The 17,270-nt window shown below is 36.4% G+C and overlaps 2 protein-coding genes across 2 annotated transcripts; both read left to right on the top strand.

Moving 5' to 3' along the window:
- Positions 1-962: 962 nt before the first annotated feature.
- Positions 963-4,887, top strand: LOC101297882 (probable disease resistance protein At5g66910-like). The gene is made up of 6 exons (XM_004289190.1): positions 963-1,112; positions 1,257-1,863; positions 2,429-2,895; positions 3,147-3,508; positions 3,636-3,856; positions 3,970-4,887. The coding sequence occupies exons 2-6, from the start codon at positions 1,293-1,295 to the stop codon at positions 4,794-4,796; spliced, it is 2,448 nt and encodes an 815-aa protein (XP_004289238.1). The 5' UTR covers positions 963-1,112; positions 1,257-1,292; the 3' UTR covers positions 4,797-4,887.
- A 7,287-nt stretch (positions 4,888-12,174) lies between these two features.
- Positions 12,175-16,976, top strand: LOC101305301 (probable disease resistance protein At5g66900-like). The gene is made up of 6 exons (XM_004288022.1): positions 12,175-12,729; positions 13,575-14,183; positions 14,510-14,919; positions 15,056-15,420; positions 15,539-15,744; positions 15,852-16,976. The coding sequence occupies exons 1-6, from the start codon at positions 12,717-12,719 to the stop codon at positions 16,688-16,690; spliced, it is 2,442 nt and encodes an 813-aa protein (XP_004288070.1). The 5' UTR covers positions 12,175-12,716; the 3' UTR covers positions 16,691-16,976.
- Positions 16,977-17,270: the final 294 nt, after the last annotated feature.

Here is a 17,270-nt window from a genome sequence, read left to right as displayed (position 1 = left end):
GTTGGAGATGCTCTTAGATCATCTCCCATGGTAGGCTAAATTCTTAGCCAAATTTAACCTATAAAACAAGAATATTCTGTGAAATCTTTTTTTAGCTTACCAGAGTTTCCCACCGTAAGCTAAATCATTAGCCAAATTTATAGTCTTTTGGCTTTAAAAAACACTCCCACCATAAGCTAAATCCAAAGGTAAAGCCATTTATTTTTATTTTCTCATATATTTATTTAAATCAATAATTACTCATAAAAAAAATATCATATAAATATATTCGATATGGAGCTCATATGAAAGATCTAGTCGAGATCTTCGCGATGGTTATGAGTAACGAATTTTTACTTTTGATAATAGTGTAAATTAAAAGGAGAAATGTAAAGTTAAATAAAATAACATTTAATTTTAGCTTACAAACTTCATAAGTCAAATTTGGCTTACCAAATAGCTCAAGCTAAATTTTTTATCTTGGAAAATGTAATTTAGCTTATGGTGGGAGTAAACATAGGCTAAATTTGGCTTTTTAGCCTATGGTGGGAGATGGTCTTAGAGTAAAGAATTTTTTGAGATTTTGACTTTTACTTCTCCATTTTGGAGAAATTTTAAGAAAGTTGTTGAATATGCTCTTAATAAACTTCAAGAAATATAATTTAAAAAAGAGTATCACATGGCCAACTCAGAATAAAATTTGGAACATGAAACTTGATAATCGAATTCAATGGGACAATCAATTCCTTCATTTTTTTTCCCCACAACAACATTCATAATTCTCAAGTTTAGAATGCCAAAAGATGTGTAGAAATTATGGATTCTAATTTTCATTTAAATTCCTTCATTTTAAACACCTTAATTTTACCCCTTTGCAGCATGGCCGCATGGGTGTATATGGTCTTTATTTGGATTTTCATTTTTCTGATCGAAGTCAATGGTCTGATATTGCATGTGGTCTACTCGTCTTTCTTATTAATTGGAATATTCCAAACTCATACTGTCCACATTTTCTTCTCCTTTCAATCATCTAAGACCGCGTCTGTTTACAACTTCTAGGAGATCGTCAAGCCTTCAGAACCAGCACCGATAATCCACCCGGATCGGAGGAGCTCAAATTGAAATTTGTTTTGGTCAGATCTCTTGACTCGTTGCCTTGTTTGTTTTTGATTTGATACTTTTAATTGTTTGCTTGAATGTTTTGTCTTTGGGTTCCCAGAGCCCCAACAGATTCTCTTATCTGACATGGTACTCTGTTCTGTTCTCTTCACTCTTAGATCGGAACAATACAAGTTGGGTGCGGTTCTGTAGTTATGGCAGACGTGGTAAGTCCTATTATTAAAACTATTAGCTTGTTTATAAATGTTGGTATGAAGGTGTACGAGGTTCATTCAAATTTCGATTCGCGGACGAAAAGTGTCGTGAAATGGCTGCAGTCTCTTCTACCTGTGATAAAACAGTTTGAGAAATTAAACGATCCGACGTATATGAAGATCGTCAAAGATCTTGAAAGTAAACTGAAGGAAGGCCAAACTCTCATCGAAAACTGTACAGAGGTTTCAGCGTTGGAATTAATAAAAAAACATAGTCTCACCAAAGATCTTCGTGAACTGATAGAAGATATTTCCCGACTGTTACTGGTGCTGGAGACGCACACAAAATTCAATTTAAAGGAGAGACGCGATGATGCTGGTGTGCTTACAAGTTTCACATGCGAACTCCCAGATTCTCCACAGTTTACAGTCGGACTGGAAAAGCCTTTGGTGGAACTGAAGATGAAGCTTCTAATTACAAAAGGAACGTCGCTCCTTGTGTTAACTGGTCCCGGAGGATTTGGGAAAACAACTTTGGCTAAAAAGTTTTGCGAGTACAAGGACGTCACAGGTCAATTTCTCTTCTTTTTTTTTTTTTCCTTTTTATTGCTGCGTAATTCCCAAATTATTATTTTTATTATTGAAAATTTTCAAATTACTTTGTATAACCTACCCATCCCTTTGCCACATTTCATGCTCTGCGTTGTGTGGGTTTATTTATTGTTCTTTTTTCTTTTTCTCCAGAAAAATTAGTTATATTTTTGTTGTTATTGAAATTTTTTTTTTTGGGTTCAAAACACCAGCATTAAAACAACAACTGAACAAAGTTTAACGGTCCAAACCCATCATTTGCCTTTCCCTAAAATAAATTCCATATATAAAAAAATAAATTTACAGAATTACAATAGAAAATTACAAAATTGGACATATTTTATATATTGTTGTGCATACTACTACATTTTATTTTTATTTGTATATAAACGGCGTTTGATGTTATGATCGCATATTTACGATTGTATCCACATATACATTTTGTGATTACCAATGAGAACGTATGCCTTCTTTTTCCTTAACACTGACTTCACCATTAATCACGAGGTTGCTGACAGTTTTCTGTTATTGTATACTTTGGATAGATAAATTTGGGAGCAATATCTTCTTTATCAGGGTTCCGAAATATTTTGACTTGAACCGTATGGACCCTGATGAACGGCGGCAAAGAGAAAGTATGATCATATCGGAGAATATTCTACAAAAACTTCATCACTGCATGCTTTCCCGGCCGGCTGCTTCTTCCTCCCAAATAGAAGCACCTGCAGTTCATAAAGGGCTGAAAGAGTTTCTGACAGAAGCAGGGAAAAAACCTTTATTGTTGGTCTTTGACAGCGTTACGCCCAAGACGGAATTCCTTATTGATAGGTTTTATGATGAAAGCAAAGAAATCGAAATGCTAGATTATAAGATTTTGGTGACATCAAGATCTAAACTTTCAAGATTTGATTCATATTATATGAAATCATTGAAAAAAGAAGATGCAATGATTCTTCTTAATCGTTTATTAGAAGACAAATGCCGCGATATTTCAGATGATACTAAAGAGCAGGTAATTTATTCTCTAATTCTAATGCAATGCATATACATTAATGTTTGACGGAATTTCTTATTGGTAATCCAGTATATACATGTGTGTATCTTATACATCAGTTATATATACATATATATTGTTTTCTAAACTGATTAAGTAATTTGAGATTCACATCGAAAACAAATTAGTGAAATTACATATACCGCTCACACTTTTGTTGATCTAAATCTGAAATACAAAAAAATTGATTTGGGGGAATTGAATCGCAGGTACTAGAGCATTGTAAGGGACTTCCACAAGCCATTGAAGGGGTTGTACAGTTACTTCGTGACCAGCCTCCACAGACATGGAGAACAGAAGGAGGGAATATGCAACGCGGTTCCGTTCTTGATTCCGTTGATGATTTGCTTTACCGCCTCCAATCCAGTGTAGATGCCTTGGATGAAAAACAGTCGACCGTTAAAAAATGCTTCATAGACCTTTGTGTATTTCTTAAAGACCAACCTATCCCAGCCGCTGCGCTCATTGATATCTGGACAGAGTTGCATGAGCTAATAGGTGAAGACGATGAGAGCATTGCAAACCTCCACCGGCTCACTCAGAGTTGTTTTGCTAATCTTCTGTTCCCAAGGTAGAAAGAACTACCACTACGTACTTTTTCCATCAAGTTATCTGTTGTTACGCTGTTATTATTTTTCGTACAACCTAAAAATGTTTCTGAATCAATTTGATTTGTTTTGATCAATGTGGATGATTAGGAGAGATAAGACCGAAGTGGAGGACGATGATAGCTACTACAGTCAACATTTTGTTTCTCAGCATGATATACTGAGAGACTTGGCCATCCGTCAGAGCAATTGGGGAATAGAAAGTGGAGATAGACTTGTTATAGACGTGACTAAAAAATCTTTTCCCAAGTGGTGGAAAGACAAAATGTATCATCAACCTGTCCATGCTCGCCTAGTATCTATCTCAACTGGTAATTGCTCGATCATCTTCTCTATCACGACCATTGGCAAATACATGCACATGTACAACGAACTTTCACTTTCATTTTTTCTCATGCTGACTGAAATAGCATATTATTTTCAGAGAGAGAATTCCCAAAAGAATGGGACAAAATGAAGCTACCAAAAGCTGAGGTTCTTGTTCTTCACTTCCAGGCAGAGACCTACGCCTTGCCCAACTTCCTCAATACAATGTCAAGGTCATTGAAGGTTCTCATAGTCACAAATCATGGTCAGTTACATGCCAAAGTAAGTGGATTTAGACTATTGGGTTCATTATCTACCCTAAAGAGAATAAGATTAGAGGGCATTTCAATTTCTTCCATGAAGACGAACTCCATGGCCATGAAGAAAAACTCCATGAAAGTAAAAAGTCTACTGAAGATATCCTTATTCATGTGCGACTTTGATCAAGCTTCTAGCAGAAAGTCCATCAAAATATCAAAATCATTTCCAAATCTAGTGGAGATGAACATTGATTATTGCAACAATTTGAAGGAACTGCCTGCCGAGCTTTGTGGTCTTAAAAAGCTAAAGAAGCTCAGTATCACCAACTGTGATAAACTACATTCCTTGCCTGAAGATATTGGAAATCTGGTCCAATTAGAAGTGTTAAGGCTATTGGCTTGCATAAAATTGTTACAGTTGCCTGGCTCGATTAGCAAACTCGCACAGTTAATACTTTTTAACATATCTGATTGCTGGAGCATTAAGGAGTGGCCTGAAATTGGTGGGATGCACTCTTTAAAAACGCTTATTGTGAGACACTGCCCAGGGTTGAGAAAGCTACCTCAATCAATTTCGAATTGGCAGCCGGAGATGAAAGTGATATGCGATGAAGAGACAAGAGAGTCATGGGGTGACTTACCCTCTGGCAGTAAAATAAACATAAAGGTTATCAAGTCTAATTGACATACCCATCTCTACTCCGACGATGATGGTTATGGTTTGATTTTTTTTTTCTTTCCAATTCTTCTCTAATTTCCTCTTCCCCTATACCCACCGTTGTTCCCTTTTTCTTTTTATGGTTTGAAATTTCCACAGCTTCTGTTCCATTTCAGATTCTCTTGATATGTTATTTCTGAACATTTTCTCTTCTCTCCTCTCCTCTAATTCCAAAATGTTCATGTTTGAGATGCACATACTCCTGATCACCAATCATATCCAAATTTAGCAAGTGTTCGCAGATTTTTTTATGTTTTAAAACCGGGTTGTATCACTATACTTGTATCTTACATGAGCATGATACTGATGATAGCGAATCCGCCTTAATTTGTTAGTTTGTGGCCTGGCAAGTACTTGCCTGGCTATGACTATATATGTTTTGTATGATAATGAGATTTTGAGCTTGTTGGGCTTGTTGTTTGTTTATTTGTTTGTTTGATTTTGTTGGTTTTGTTTTTTTAAAATTCGAATATATATTGTGAAATTTCGTTTTAAAATTAAAGTATGAAAGTCCTTATTTGACTTACTTTTCGGTTATATTTTTCAATCATAGCCAGTCATTATCTAGATATATATGCCTTCATATTTCATTTTCTTTCTTTTGTTATCTCAAATGTAAGAAAGAAACAACTTTTAACAACTAAATCTAAAAGAATGTGTTCTTAGTATTAACACGAAGGGGTCGGCACTCTCTTTGCTAGGGTTTCTCTAGGGTGAGAAAGTGATCGAGTTTGGTGGCACCGACGGTCACGACTCCTGCTACGCTTCGGCTAGTTATGTAGCGTGCAGTCCTGATCGTGAAGGCGGCGTGGGCAAGCTTTTTATGCGGCTTCAGCGGTGGCGTAGAGGCGAGTTTCTAGACCGTGTAGTTGTTGGGGTTGACAGCTACTTCATGCGGCTGGAGGCTTGGTTGTGGCGACGTCTGGAACCGGTGTCGGACGGGTGTTACTAGTCGGCAACGATCTGTTGGTGCAAAAAATTTCGGGAGAGAGATTTCCCAACAAAAATCTCACTCCTTTGATTCTTGAGAAGCCTTGACGCATCCATACGACGATTGATCAAGGGGGAAGAGGAACCTGCAAAGCAAAAACACACTCCAACGCCCAAGTCAATTTTGATTTAAGCAGGTACAACAAAAAGAAATCGATTCAATACTAGTTACTGTTGTTACTCATGATTGTTCCTCATCATGATCCTCCATGATCGTCCCCTTTCTTCTCCATAAGCGTGTGAATTTATAGACCTTTGATTCCTTAATCCTCACTTCCCATTGTAATAGGAGTAGTGGGACTATCACGTTCTCCATGAACGACGACCATGTTTCACGTCATTTACTTTATCTTGGTATTGTTCATCTTGGGCTTTGACCATTTGGCCTAATTCATTACGTGGGGGCGTAAGCCGAAATTTTATACCCCCACACAATCTGATCTCGTTCTCGAGGTGGCTAGGCGATCTGATCTGTCTTTGGTCACTACCAGGACAAACACTTTAGCCGACGAAAAAGTTTCGTCGGCCTGTTAGCTTAATTCGTCGGCTAAGATTTCGTCAGGAAAATGTCGTCGGCGATGACTTTAGCCGACGAAAAAAGAAGACGTCGTCGGCTATAGTCCCACAGTTTAGCAGACGAAAAACATTGTCGTCGGTTTTTTTCCCTAGACTTTAGCCGACGAAACAATTAAGAATATTCGTCGGCTAAACCTTATAAAAAAATAACTATANCGACGAAATATAGTCTGTTTCGTCGGCTAAACCTTATAAAAAAATTATAAAATACTTTAGCCGACGAATATAGTATTTAAATATCGTTGGCTAAAGTTGCTGGTTTTTGAAAAAAAAAACTACAGAAACTTTCAGCCGCCTCCAATCACCACCAAAATTTGACAGAATCTTCCTCTCAACATTTCAAACAACTTTCTAGAAGAAGTCGAAGCCCAATTCTAAGCCTAAACAGGTCAATTGAATCAAAATATAAAAATCCCCAATTTTAAACCCTAAAAACACAAAATCTTCGATTCTCCTCACACACACCGAATCGAGCTACCAAATTCTAGGAGAATGTAGTACTAATCAAACTCAACTTATCCATATATAGAACTCACCAAATGGTGACCTGAGGAAGGAGAATTTCGATCGACACCGAATCCGAACCGGTGGAGTTTTGGAGCTCGATTTATCCCTCACGATGGCGCCACTCTATGCACCACCTGTCCAGCAATGAAGTAGAGACGACGGCGAAGCGTTTGGGACAAGTGTGGCGGTCTCCGGTGGCTTGACGGCGAAGCTAGGCCGAGAAGAAAACCCGGCATTTTTTTGATTTTCTGATTTCTTACCATCCACCTCCAGTAAAACTCCTATATAAAGAACTTTACCCGACGAAATTTTTATTTTCGTCGGTTAAACTCTTTTGAAAATTTTGGTTGACCGCTAAAAAATTTTGGTTGAAAATTTTCAAAATTTTGAAAAATTTTCGACTTTAGCCGACGACTTTTCATATATTTTCGTCGGCTAAAGTCTTTTGAAAATTTTCCTCCAAATTTGGTTTACCGCTAAAAAAATTTTGACCTTAGCCGACGACTTTTTTAATATCTCGTCAGCAAAAGTCTATAAATTCACGAAAACGCTCATATCTCCCTCTATATTACGTAGTTTGGTCAAACCTTTCACACGAAAAACTTTCACGTACATGAGACGCAACCGTCTATATAAAAATTTTGAGACATTTACCTTCCGACGATAGGGCTCCCCATAGGGAATAATAACTGTAAATACGGTTGACCGCTACTATCGGCACCGAGACGTTACCTGATTTACGTGATTTTTGAACCATAGCCGTATTTCACCATTCTGAACACATCTTATTTCACAAGATTTTTGATAATTTCGCTTCCTTTGTAGAGTTGGTTCACAAAGTTGTATAATCTACTAAACAAGTTATACAACATCAGTAAACACGTTGTGATTCCGATGACTAAAATTCACAAACCAAAATTCGACCGTCAGATATGATCATTGTGACGAAATATGTCTATGGTAAAAAATTCAACTGGATCCGACAACGTTAAGGGCTCGATCGAAACAGTCAACCATAATCCATCGTCACTTATCACACGAAAACGCTCATATCTCCCTCTATATTACGTAGTTTGGTCAAACCTTCCACACGAAAAACTCTCACGTAGATGAGACGCAACTGCCCATATAAAAATTTTGAGACATTTACCTTCCGACGATAGGGCTCCCCATAGGGAATAATAACGGTAAATAGTAGACACGTGATTCCGATGACTAAAATTTACAAACCAAAATTTGACCATCAGATATGATCATTATGACGAAAGATGTCTATGGTAAAAAATTCAACTAGATTCGACAACATTAAGGGCTCGATCGAAACGGTCAACTCTAATCGGAAATAAGAAAACTGCATTTTGAAGCCCTAAACGGACTCGGATGGCCAAAAAGGCCCATATATCATGGCAAAGTGATGAGTTTGACTTGTAGGGCCGTTACGCTTCCGAAAAGGTATCACAATAGTCAATCGGACATCAAACGCCAAATCTGCAGCATAGTGAATAATAAGGGTAAATTGCATTGACCGCAACTATCGGCACCCAGACTTTACCGGAATACCGTGATTTTTCAACCATAGACGTATTTCACCATTCTGGTCATATCTTACTTCACTACTTTTTTGCGTTTGAAGGTTCTACGTATAGTTTTTTTTTTCCCATATGAGTTGTTATCTAGATCTGCAAATATAAGACACTTTAGCCGACGAAATTATATTTTTCGTCGGCTAAACTTTTAAAAATTTCATCGGCTAAAGTTCACAGACTATAGCCGACGAAAAAAATTATTCAGCCGACGAAATTAAATTTCGTCGGTTAAAGTTGACCATAGCCGACAAAAATTTTAAATTAGCTGACGAAGGAAAATTTCGTGGGCTAAACTTTAGCCGACGAAAAAATAATTTGTTGGCCTGGTTTTTTTATTTTCGTCGGCTAAAGCCTTTCTTCTGGTAGTGGGTTTAAATTTGTACAAGGCAGCGTGCTTGTGACGACGGCGGCAACATGGTTTTTTGCCAATGGACGGATTTGTGTCCGATTATGAAGGTATAAGGATAATTGGCAATCTTTTATCCTGCAAAACACTTTGAGATATTGTTATCTGAACAAGAACAAGTCTCACTAACATTCCTTCTGGTTTCAGATAAAACATGCATTTGCATATCACTGTTTTTCACAGAAGTTAGCAACTTCGCTTGTTGCTATCCTAGTACTGAGTCTTTTGTTGTCCTGATTTTCAAAGAGCCTATTATACTAGTTTACTAGGTCTTTGTTGATTTTCAAATTCAAAAAGACAACTGAGTTTGTGGGAAGTGCCTTGGGGCTTAAACCAGTCTAAGGGATGAGATCCTTTGTTATGCCAACCCGTGACCAAATGGTTTGATGCTCAAGGCTCCAGCTTGGATTTTCTGATACATTATCCTATACAAAGTTGGTCCTTGTGAGATTCAAAGACCAATCGCTATCGGCTGTGTCAAGGTCCACTAATGGACTGAGTAAAAGGCTTTGAAACCTCTTTGCTCCCTGTTTTGATTCATTCATGTTTTAGAAAAGGTTTCTTTATCTTATTGAGGTTGCTTGTGTCAACTCTCCATGTGGTTACATCACTTTCAGTATTGTAGCCAAACACTTATATCCAAAATCTTTCTGAAACATATTGAGGTCAGCCTTTCTGAAACCTTTCTTTGATGTTTTGTCTGCCTATATATATCTATAGCTTTGGTTTTGCTCAATGGTTGTTAAAAACTGTCTTATTGCGTTTTTTTGTTGAGTCTAGTTTTTAGCTTGCATTGTTCATGCTACTGTAAGTCTTTTTCGTGACTATAAACCTTAGAGCTTGAACTCAAAACTTCTTTCATCAACTCATATCATGTTGCATACCATGAGGGATGTGTAGTTCAACCAACCCAAGAATTGTTCAAGGTTGAATCTGCTAGTGGTTAGCTGAATTCATGAACAAAGCTTCTGAAAGTGTTCAATGTTGTAAGTGCTTAGAAACAAGAGAGGGAATAGGTCTAGACTAGTTCAGAACTAGAAAGGATAGCACTGTGGTAGTGTATCACTAGAACTATTATTCTTGTAAGAGGTTACTTCAACTTAGTGGAAAGTTTGTCTCTCAAGAGTTAGAGACACGCAGTTTTTCTGCCTGCATTCAGGGTTTCTGTGAGTAAAAAACATCCTTGTGTTGTTTCTTTATTTACTGCAATTTACTTTCTGATATCTAGTATCCTGTGAATCTGGGATAGCATAAGTTATAGATATCCTCGGATACAAAAGTTAATGAAAATTGGAAAAAGACTTATTCACCCCCCCCCCCTCCCCACTCTAGGACCTTTAGATTCACTGTAGATCAGATCTTATTTTAGATCGGATCTACGACAGAGCAGGGGCGGTTGTAATTGGCTGTTAGGCGAGACCAAGGTTTTCCTGTAAGTGATCCAATCTGGTGTGAAGCGGCGCAACCTTCTGAGGATGGTGGTGTTGTTGTGGTGGCAAGGATGACCACCGACGATGGCAGCGGCGACTGGTGGTTGGGAATGTGGGTGCCCAACTCAGGTGACCTTAGCTTAGCAGATGGCCTTGGGCTCTTTTGGGCCTAGGCTCATGGATTTAATTTTCTATTTTTTGTTTTTCTAGAATAATAGCCTATAATCTATGTTTTTCATAGATTATAGTGTTTGTTGGTTTTTTCCCTTTTCTTAGTGTAATTGCTCATATTCTTTTGACTATAGAGCACATGTTGAATGAGCGGGAAAAGTGTAATGAGGTACCCTACGTGAATCACTTAATCTTATTTGCTCTCTGTATGCAAGATAGTGGATCGATTCATGATGTATCATTTATTTTAAATGGAATGGAATATAATTTAATTTTAAAAAATCTAGATATATATGTCATGATCATTTCTATAAATTTTCAACTAATTTGGTGATCGTTAAGGTATCGAAACTACATTAAATCAATAAACGACCGAAATATGTCTGACCGTAACCGTTCATGTAAATTATGATTACGAAAACTCAAACGGTCACTAAATTGACTGAAAATTTCTATAGATTATCATGGCATATATGTCTAGATACTAACGGACTATGATAGAAAAATATGCCAAACAAAGACCTTCGCACTTTAATTTCAAAATGAAGCTTCGCTCCAAATAGAAAATATATATATATGAAAAATATACCTTAAAAAGAAGAAGGGTACATTGGTCATTTTAAGATGAAAATTATCATCTGGTAGACATTTAACTAATCTAACGGCTCTAGGTACCTATCTTCTGTCAGGTTTAGAACTTCATATACCATTATGATGTTTTCAAAACGTGAGGTACTAAAGTTTATACAGAGCAAAATATGACATATTGTTGCGCATCAGATTGATGAGAATTTTAAAATACGTTTTTGTTAGTGGAAAAAAAAACGTGAGGTACCAAAGTTTATAAAGAGCAAAATATGACATGTTGTTGCGTATCAAATTGATGAGAATTTTAAAATGTGTTTTTATTAGTTGAAAAAAAAAATCTTCAAATTTAAGGCTCTTGGGCATCATATATTAATTCTTGTGTTTTTTTTTAATGACATCAGCTTTCAAATGTTTTTTTTTTCAAAAGTCGTTGACAATAACATGTAATTTCTAAAGCTATTTCTCTTTAATTTACCAAACACTATTAAATCTAAAAGTTTATGAAAGCGAATTGGGCCAAATTGCCTAAGACAAGGACAAAAATACTGATGATCACAGAAATATCAGTGGTTCGAAAAAAAAAATCTTGATTAATATATTGAGAAAATGTCGATTATCGATAGAAATTTTACTAAAATTTATATAAAAACTGTATATTCGATCGAAAATATACTATATATATAATACCATAAACATATGAAAATCAATATTAGCATTGTGAGAAACGAAAATTTCAAAGTAGATATTTTAGTCCTTAACAATGTGTTTAGATGCGCGGCTGAATTCCCGGTAATTTAATCAAAATTAAGGAATTCTCAATTTTTTAGGACTGTTTCTCCCGTTTGGATTTTTATCTTGTGGAATTAGCAATTTCCACTAGAAATTAATTATGGAATTTGGGAGCTTAAATTTCCGACTTGAATTCTTCACATAATATATGTGTCATTTGTCAATTCTTTTAACTGAGATTAGAGTAAATACAAAATCTTGTCATTTTAAAACTCTACATCATAAAATTCAAACAACAAAATTCTTAATTCATATAATTATTAAAAAATTTATAAAATTAAAATTACTTTATTCAATAACAAAATGTAACAAATCTCAATCCGCTTCGTTAAAAAACAAAAGAAGACTAAGAAAGCCGCGTTGCGTGGGTCAATGAGCCGGCTGGACTGACTTTTAAATTTGCGCTTGCATAGTTTATTACCTACGACAACGTTGCTAAGATGTGGACAAAATTGTGAGCTTGATTAATCAAAGGATGGGAGTTTAGGTAGAAAGATTCCATTCTCAGCTATAGGTCTCCTTCCCGGTTAGGTCTCCCCTGCTCGTGTTTCCCGAGTTTGAGTCGATCACCTTTTCACCTAGTCTGTCTATATATAACCTTCTCGATCGGAGGCCTTCGCCTTAATCTTCAATACTTTAAGCAGTTCTGCAATTTTGCTGTTCGGTTCTGTTCTACTGCTGTATGACCAGATGTCGTTGAGCAATGAGCAGAAGTACGAGGTTTAGGTACCTCCTGGAGATCTGAAATTCATGCAAGAAACCACCGGACATCCAACAGAGACAACACAGCGTAGCAGATAAGACAGTTGTTCAAGTCTTTAACGCTGATCTAGAAAATTGGAAGATGGAACTCTCAGGTGACTTTCTTATTCTAGATTTCAATCTTATTGTGCCTATTTACTCTTCCACAAAACTGCTATATACTTCGGCTCAAATATATATAATCCTTCTTAGGTTGGACCTCTTTATTTTAACTATGGTGTGAATTTCCCTAATAATACAAATTTTTAATCATATTGTCTCATCTTCACCGTTCAGTTTTGATGTATGCATAAATAGATTATCACTAAATTTTCAGCCAAATTAGTATTCATGAAAGTCTTCAAAATTATGATTTAGAATTAAGATCACGAACTACTCATGTTGATTAGATTTGGTTCTTTCATTGATTTATTACATTTTCAATATCTTTTTTTTTATTGAAAAGACATTTTCAATACCTTAACAACGAACAACTTAGCTGAAAATTTGAAAAAATTATCTAACATTAAACGGCTATGATGAGAAAATATGATCGAAAACTGAGTAAAAATAAAAATATTTGTACCATAGTTAAAAAGAAATAGGTCTACATATAGCCGAGAACCGATCCAATTCAAACTTCAATGTATATACTTTGCCAGATTGTTAGAACCATTGAAGTTTGATCAGATCATATCAGTGAACCAGGATTTGACGGATTAGGAGTTAAGCACACGTACTGAAAATTCAAATTTAAATTTTCACTGTAGGTAAATTTAAATTTCTTGTTTCTTAACATGGATTTGGGTTTTCATCTTGTCAATCACCAACGAAAAGAAATTCAGTATTTGTATGCTTGGACGCGGAGTTCATTCATTTTTTTTTTTTTCTCAAATGTTTACAGTTCAAACCAAAATAAATACAAATTTTGTGATTTGGGACTTTGTTGAAACTATGGCAGGGGTACAGAGAAAACTGGTTTCAGAATTTACTTTGCTGTATGAGGCCGTCACAGGAGTGGAGGACAATATTAAGATGTTTAGAACCGTCATCGAGGATCTAAAACTCACGCTGGACTCCTTGCAACCATTGGTCAAAGAGAATGTACAGCATGACATAGCTCATCAGTTAGAAGAGAAGTTAAAAATATTTCCCAAAAAAATGCAAGATGGTGTAGAGCTAGTTCGCAAGTGCTCGAACCTAAGTGTCTGGTCGACCTACAAAAAATATTATTACTGCCGCAAACTTATTTCATTGGAAAAATATCTTCGAGATCTGGTAGATATACTGAGAATTCAGGCAATGATTGATGCAGCGAAACCTTGGACTTCAGTAAACAATACAGAAGCTACGATGGTGAAGGAAATGACCAATAGGATGGTGAAGGAAATGACCTATAGGAATAGAGAACCTGAACTCCCATATTTTACGGTTGGGTTAGATGAGCCTTTAAAGGAAGTGAAGAAGAAGCTTCTTTCGGAAGATAAGTCAGTGCTTGTCCTCACTGGTGCTGGAGGATGTGGAAAAACGACCATGGCAACAACCATTTATTTTGATGCCAAAATCAAAGGTAAGACATTGCGCCTTTGTTTGTACAGTTGTACTAGATATTAATTTGGGCTTCCTTTTCCTCTTTCTAACTTCTGAAGTGTACGTAGTTTGATTAGGGTTTGTATCATACCATATGTTATGACATATCTATTGCAAACGTGTAATTGTATGACACATGAGGGATTTTAAAGAGGTAAATGATCATTACATGATCATTTAGTTGTTTTTTCAATCAATGATAGTTACATATTTTGTGAGGCATGTTATATCATATGGTATACTAGAATTTTCTGTTCGGTTAAAATGTCACGATAACAATTACTTTGTAACTTGTCTTTCATATAGAGATATTCAAGGACAATATTTTCTTTATCACCGTTGGAAAAAGACCGAGTATGAGCTCGATGTTACAACAACTAAATCAACGAGCGAGTTCCACGGCACCACCATTTTTCCCGGATGAAGTAAGTGAAGTTACGTTCTTGCAGACATTGCTAAAGGAAGTAGGGCAGAATTTGCTGTTGATCTTCGATGATGTTTGGCCTGAATCACAATCACTTATTGAAAAAATTTTCCTAAAAGGAAAGGAAAAAATGCTGAATTATAAAATTTTGGTGACATCCAGATATCAATTTCCACTATTAGGTTCGTCATATCACATAAATTTATTGAACGGTGAAGATTCCATGACTCTTTTGTGTCATTCAGCATTTCCAGACATGAGCATCAATGTTCCGGTTGATCTTTTGAGAGAGGTGATTCCCGTACTGTTCGATGAATACACACACATACACAGATAGTAATTATGAGTATAAATGGAGTTGATTATTTCTCTCAATAAAAGGAAAAAAAAAAACTAATTAACTTCATTTTGTATTATTCAAACTGCAGATAGTAAAGCACTGCAGGGGACATCCACTTACCATTTTAGTGGTAGGAAGATCGCTTTGTGGGAAGCCTATAGAGATCTGGCGGAACACACTATTCAAATGGTCTAAAGGTTATTCGATTCTGGATTATGAGAATGATTTGCTGTTTAGTGTACTCCAAAGCAGCTTAGAGGAGTTGGGTAAAGAAAACAGTATCCTCCTAGAATCTTTCCTTGATCTTACTTCATTCCCTGATGACCAAGCAATCCATGTCCCCGTCATCTTTGATATCTGGGCACAGCTCTATAATCTGTGTGAAGACAGTATGTGCAATGAGAACCTTTATAAGCTCACCACCCGCAGTTTGGTAGATGTTGTAGTGAGAAGGTATTCAATTAATGCAAGATTCTAAGTTTATCGTGTCTTCTAATTAACTTCCGGATAGAGATATGTACTGTATTTTTAAAAAATAATCTCTAAGCAAATTACTTTTGATTATAAACAGGAACGTGGAGGAGGACTACAGTGAACATTTTGTTACCCAGCATGATATACTTAGAAGCCTAGCAATCCATCATACTGGACATGACCCTGTACTAAGCAAAAGACTGAGTATAGACATACGTGGAGACACTCCTCCCAAATGGTGGACAGAAGTCACAGAAAAGATGGAAAAACCGAAGAAAGTTTCATTATTATCTATCTCAACAGGTTAGTACATCTCTCCTTTCTCATATACATGCAACATGCATATTTCCTTCACAGAAGTATCACATTCACATGACTCTCGCCTCAGATAGCTCATTAATTGTTTGCAGATGAGGCGTTCTCCACAGAATGGCCCATCATGCAACTACCAGTAGCTGAGGTTCTGGTTCTGAATTTACGGACAAAGAAATATGACTTACCCAAGTTCATCAGGGACATGCACAAATCGTTGAAGGTTCTAATAGTCCAAAATTATGGGTCCGTAACTGCTGAAATAAGTCATTTTCACCGGTTGAGTTCGTTGTCAAATCTGAAAACACTCAGAATGCACGGCATTTCAGTTCCTCCTCTTACTAAGAACACTATATACTTGAAGAGTCTCCAAAAAATTTCTTTTTTTATGTGTAACATCAGTCAAGCTTTCGGGAAGGACGCCATCCGAATTTCGCGTGCATTGCCGCTTGTAGTGGAAATAAACATCGACTATTGCAGAGATTTGCTAGAGTTGCAGGACGACATATGTAATCTTGTTCACCTAAAGAAGCTCAGTATCACCAATTGCCATCGGTTATCTGCCTTACCTGAAAAACTTGGGAAGTTGACCAATTTGGAAGTGTTGAGTCTAAGATCATGCTGTGATTTGGTAAAATTGCCAAGCACCATTGGTAACCTAAAGAAGTTAAACTTTCTTGACATATCCCATTGCTTCAGCATTAAGGAGTTGCCCGAAGGAATTGGTGCATTGAGCAGTTTAAGAAAGCTGAACATGAGAGAGTGCTCGAGATTGCAAGAGTTGCCGGAATCAGTTTCAGACCTCGAGGAGTTGGAGGTTGTGATATGTGACAAATATACAAAAAATTTGTGGGAGCTTTTCACACTCAGAAGCACGGAGATAAGGGTGGTGAAAGAACAATTCGACCTACAATGGCTCCAGAGGCTTCAGTTGTGATGGAGCTGACTTTCCATATACTACACGTTTCTAGACAAATTGGTTCAGAAATCCAGATTCCTTGTTATTATTGTGATTCAAATTTACTGTGTGAGTTGAGAGGGTGTACAAGGAATTAAGGGTTTGAGTTGTAAACTTGAGTGAATATCTTTGTTCTCATTATTCTTAATATATAGTAAAGAAAGATTGAAGTACGCCCCGTGGATTGATGTACTCAAGGAGTGAGGGAACCATGTTAAATCTTGTGTTGTTAAGTGTGTTTGTGTTTCTATATTATAGTTGCATTCTCAATATCGTATTTTGTTAACCAATCCTTTAAGTGCAGCTGCTCGTGAATGTATATGGTTGACATCCATTACTATTCATAATCGAGGAAAAAATTATTTAAGTTCTACCACTTAAAAACTTACTTTTTTTTTTAATGAAGATAATGTTGCTTGTATTGAGCAGATGAAGCAATGTTATATTAATGGTGATAATACAAAGCATATATCTCCTAAGTTTTTCTATAATCAACAACAACATATGCTCCACAAAATTCAAGTAAATCAGAGTTATGTCTGAGGAGAGTTAGGCATAA

This window comes from Fragaria vesca, linkage group LG1, assembly GCF_000184155.1.
Source record: "Fragaria vesca subsp. vesca linkage group LG1, FraVesHawaii_1.0, whole genome shotgun sequence".
NCBI classification, from domain to species: Eukaryota; Viridiplantae; Streptophyta; class Magnoliopsida; order Rosales; family Rosaceae; genus Fragaria; species Fragaria vesca.
Note: the sequence above shows the minus strand (reverse complement) of the source record. Positions and strands in the feature narration are given on the sequence as shown.

Bases quoted from the DNA above. Each gene is read 5' to 3' on its own strand.
- LOC101297882 (XM_004289190.1), top strand. From the start codon at position 1,293: ATGGCAGACGTGGTAAGTCCTATTATTAAAACTATTAGCTTGTTTATA. The intron at 1,864-2,428 runs GTCAATTTCTCT...TACTTTGGATAG, and splicing joins CGAGTACAAGGACGTCACAG to ATAAATTTGGGAGCAATATC. The intron at 2,896-3,146 runs GTAATTTATTCT...ATTGAATCGCAG, and splicing joins CAGATGATACTAAAGAGCAG to GTACTAGAGCATTGTAAGGG.
- LOC101305301 (XM_004288022.1), top strand. The intron at 14,920-15,055 runs GTGATTCCCGTA...TTCAAACTGCAG, and splicing joins CGGTTGATCTTTTGAGAGAG to ATAGTAAAGCACTGCAGGGG. The intron at 15,745-15,851 runs GTTAGTACATCT...AATTGTTTGCAG, and splicing joins ATTATTATCTATCTCAACAG to ATGAGGCGTTCTCCACAGAA.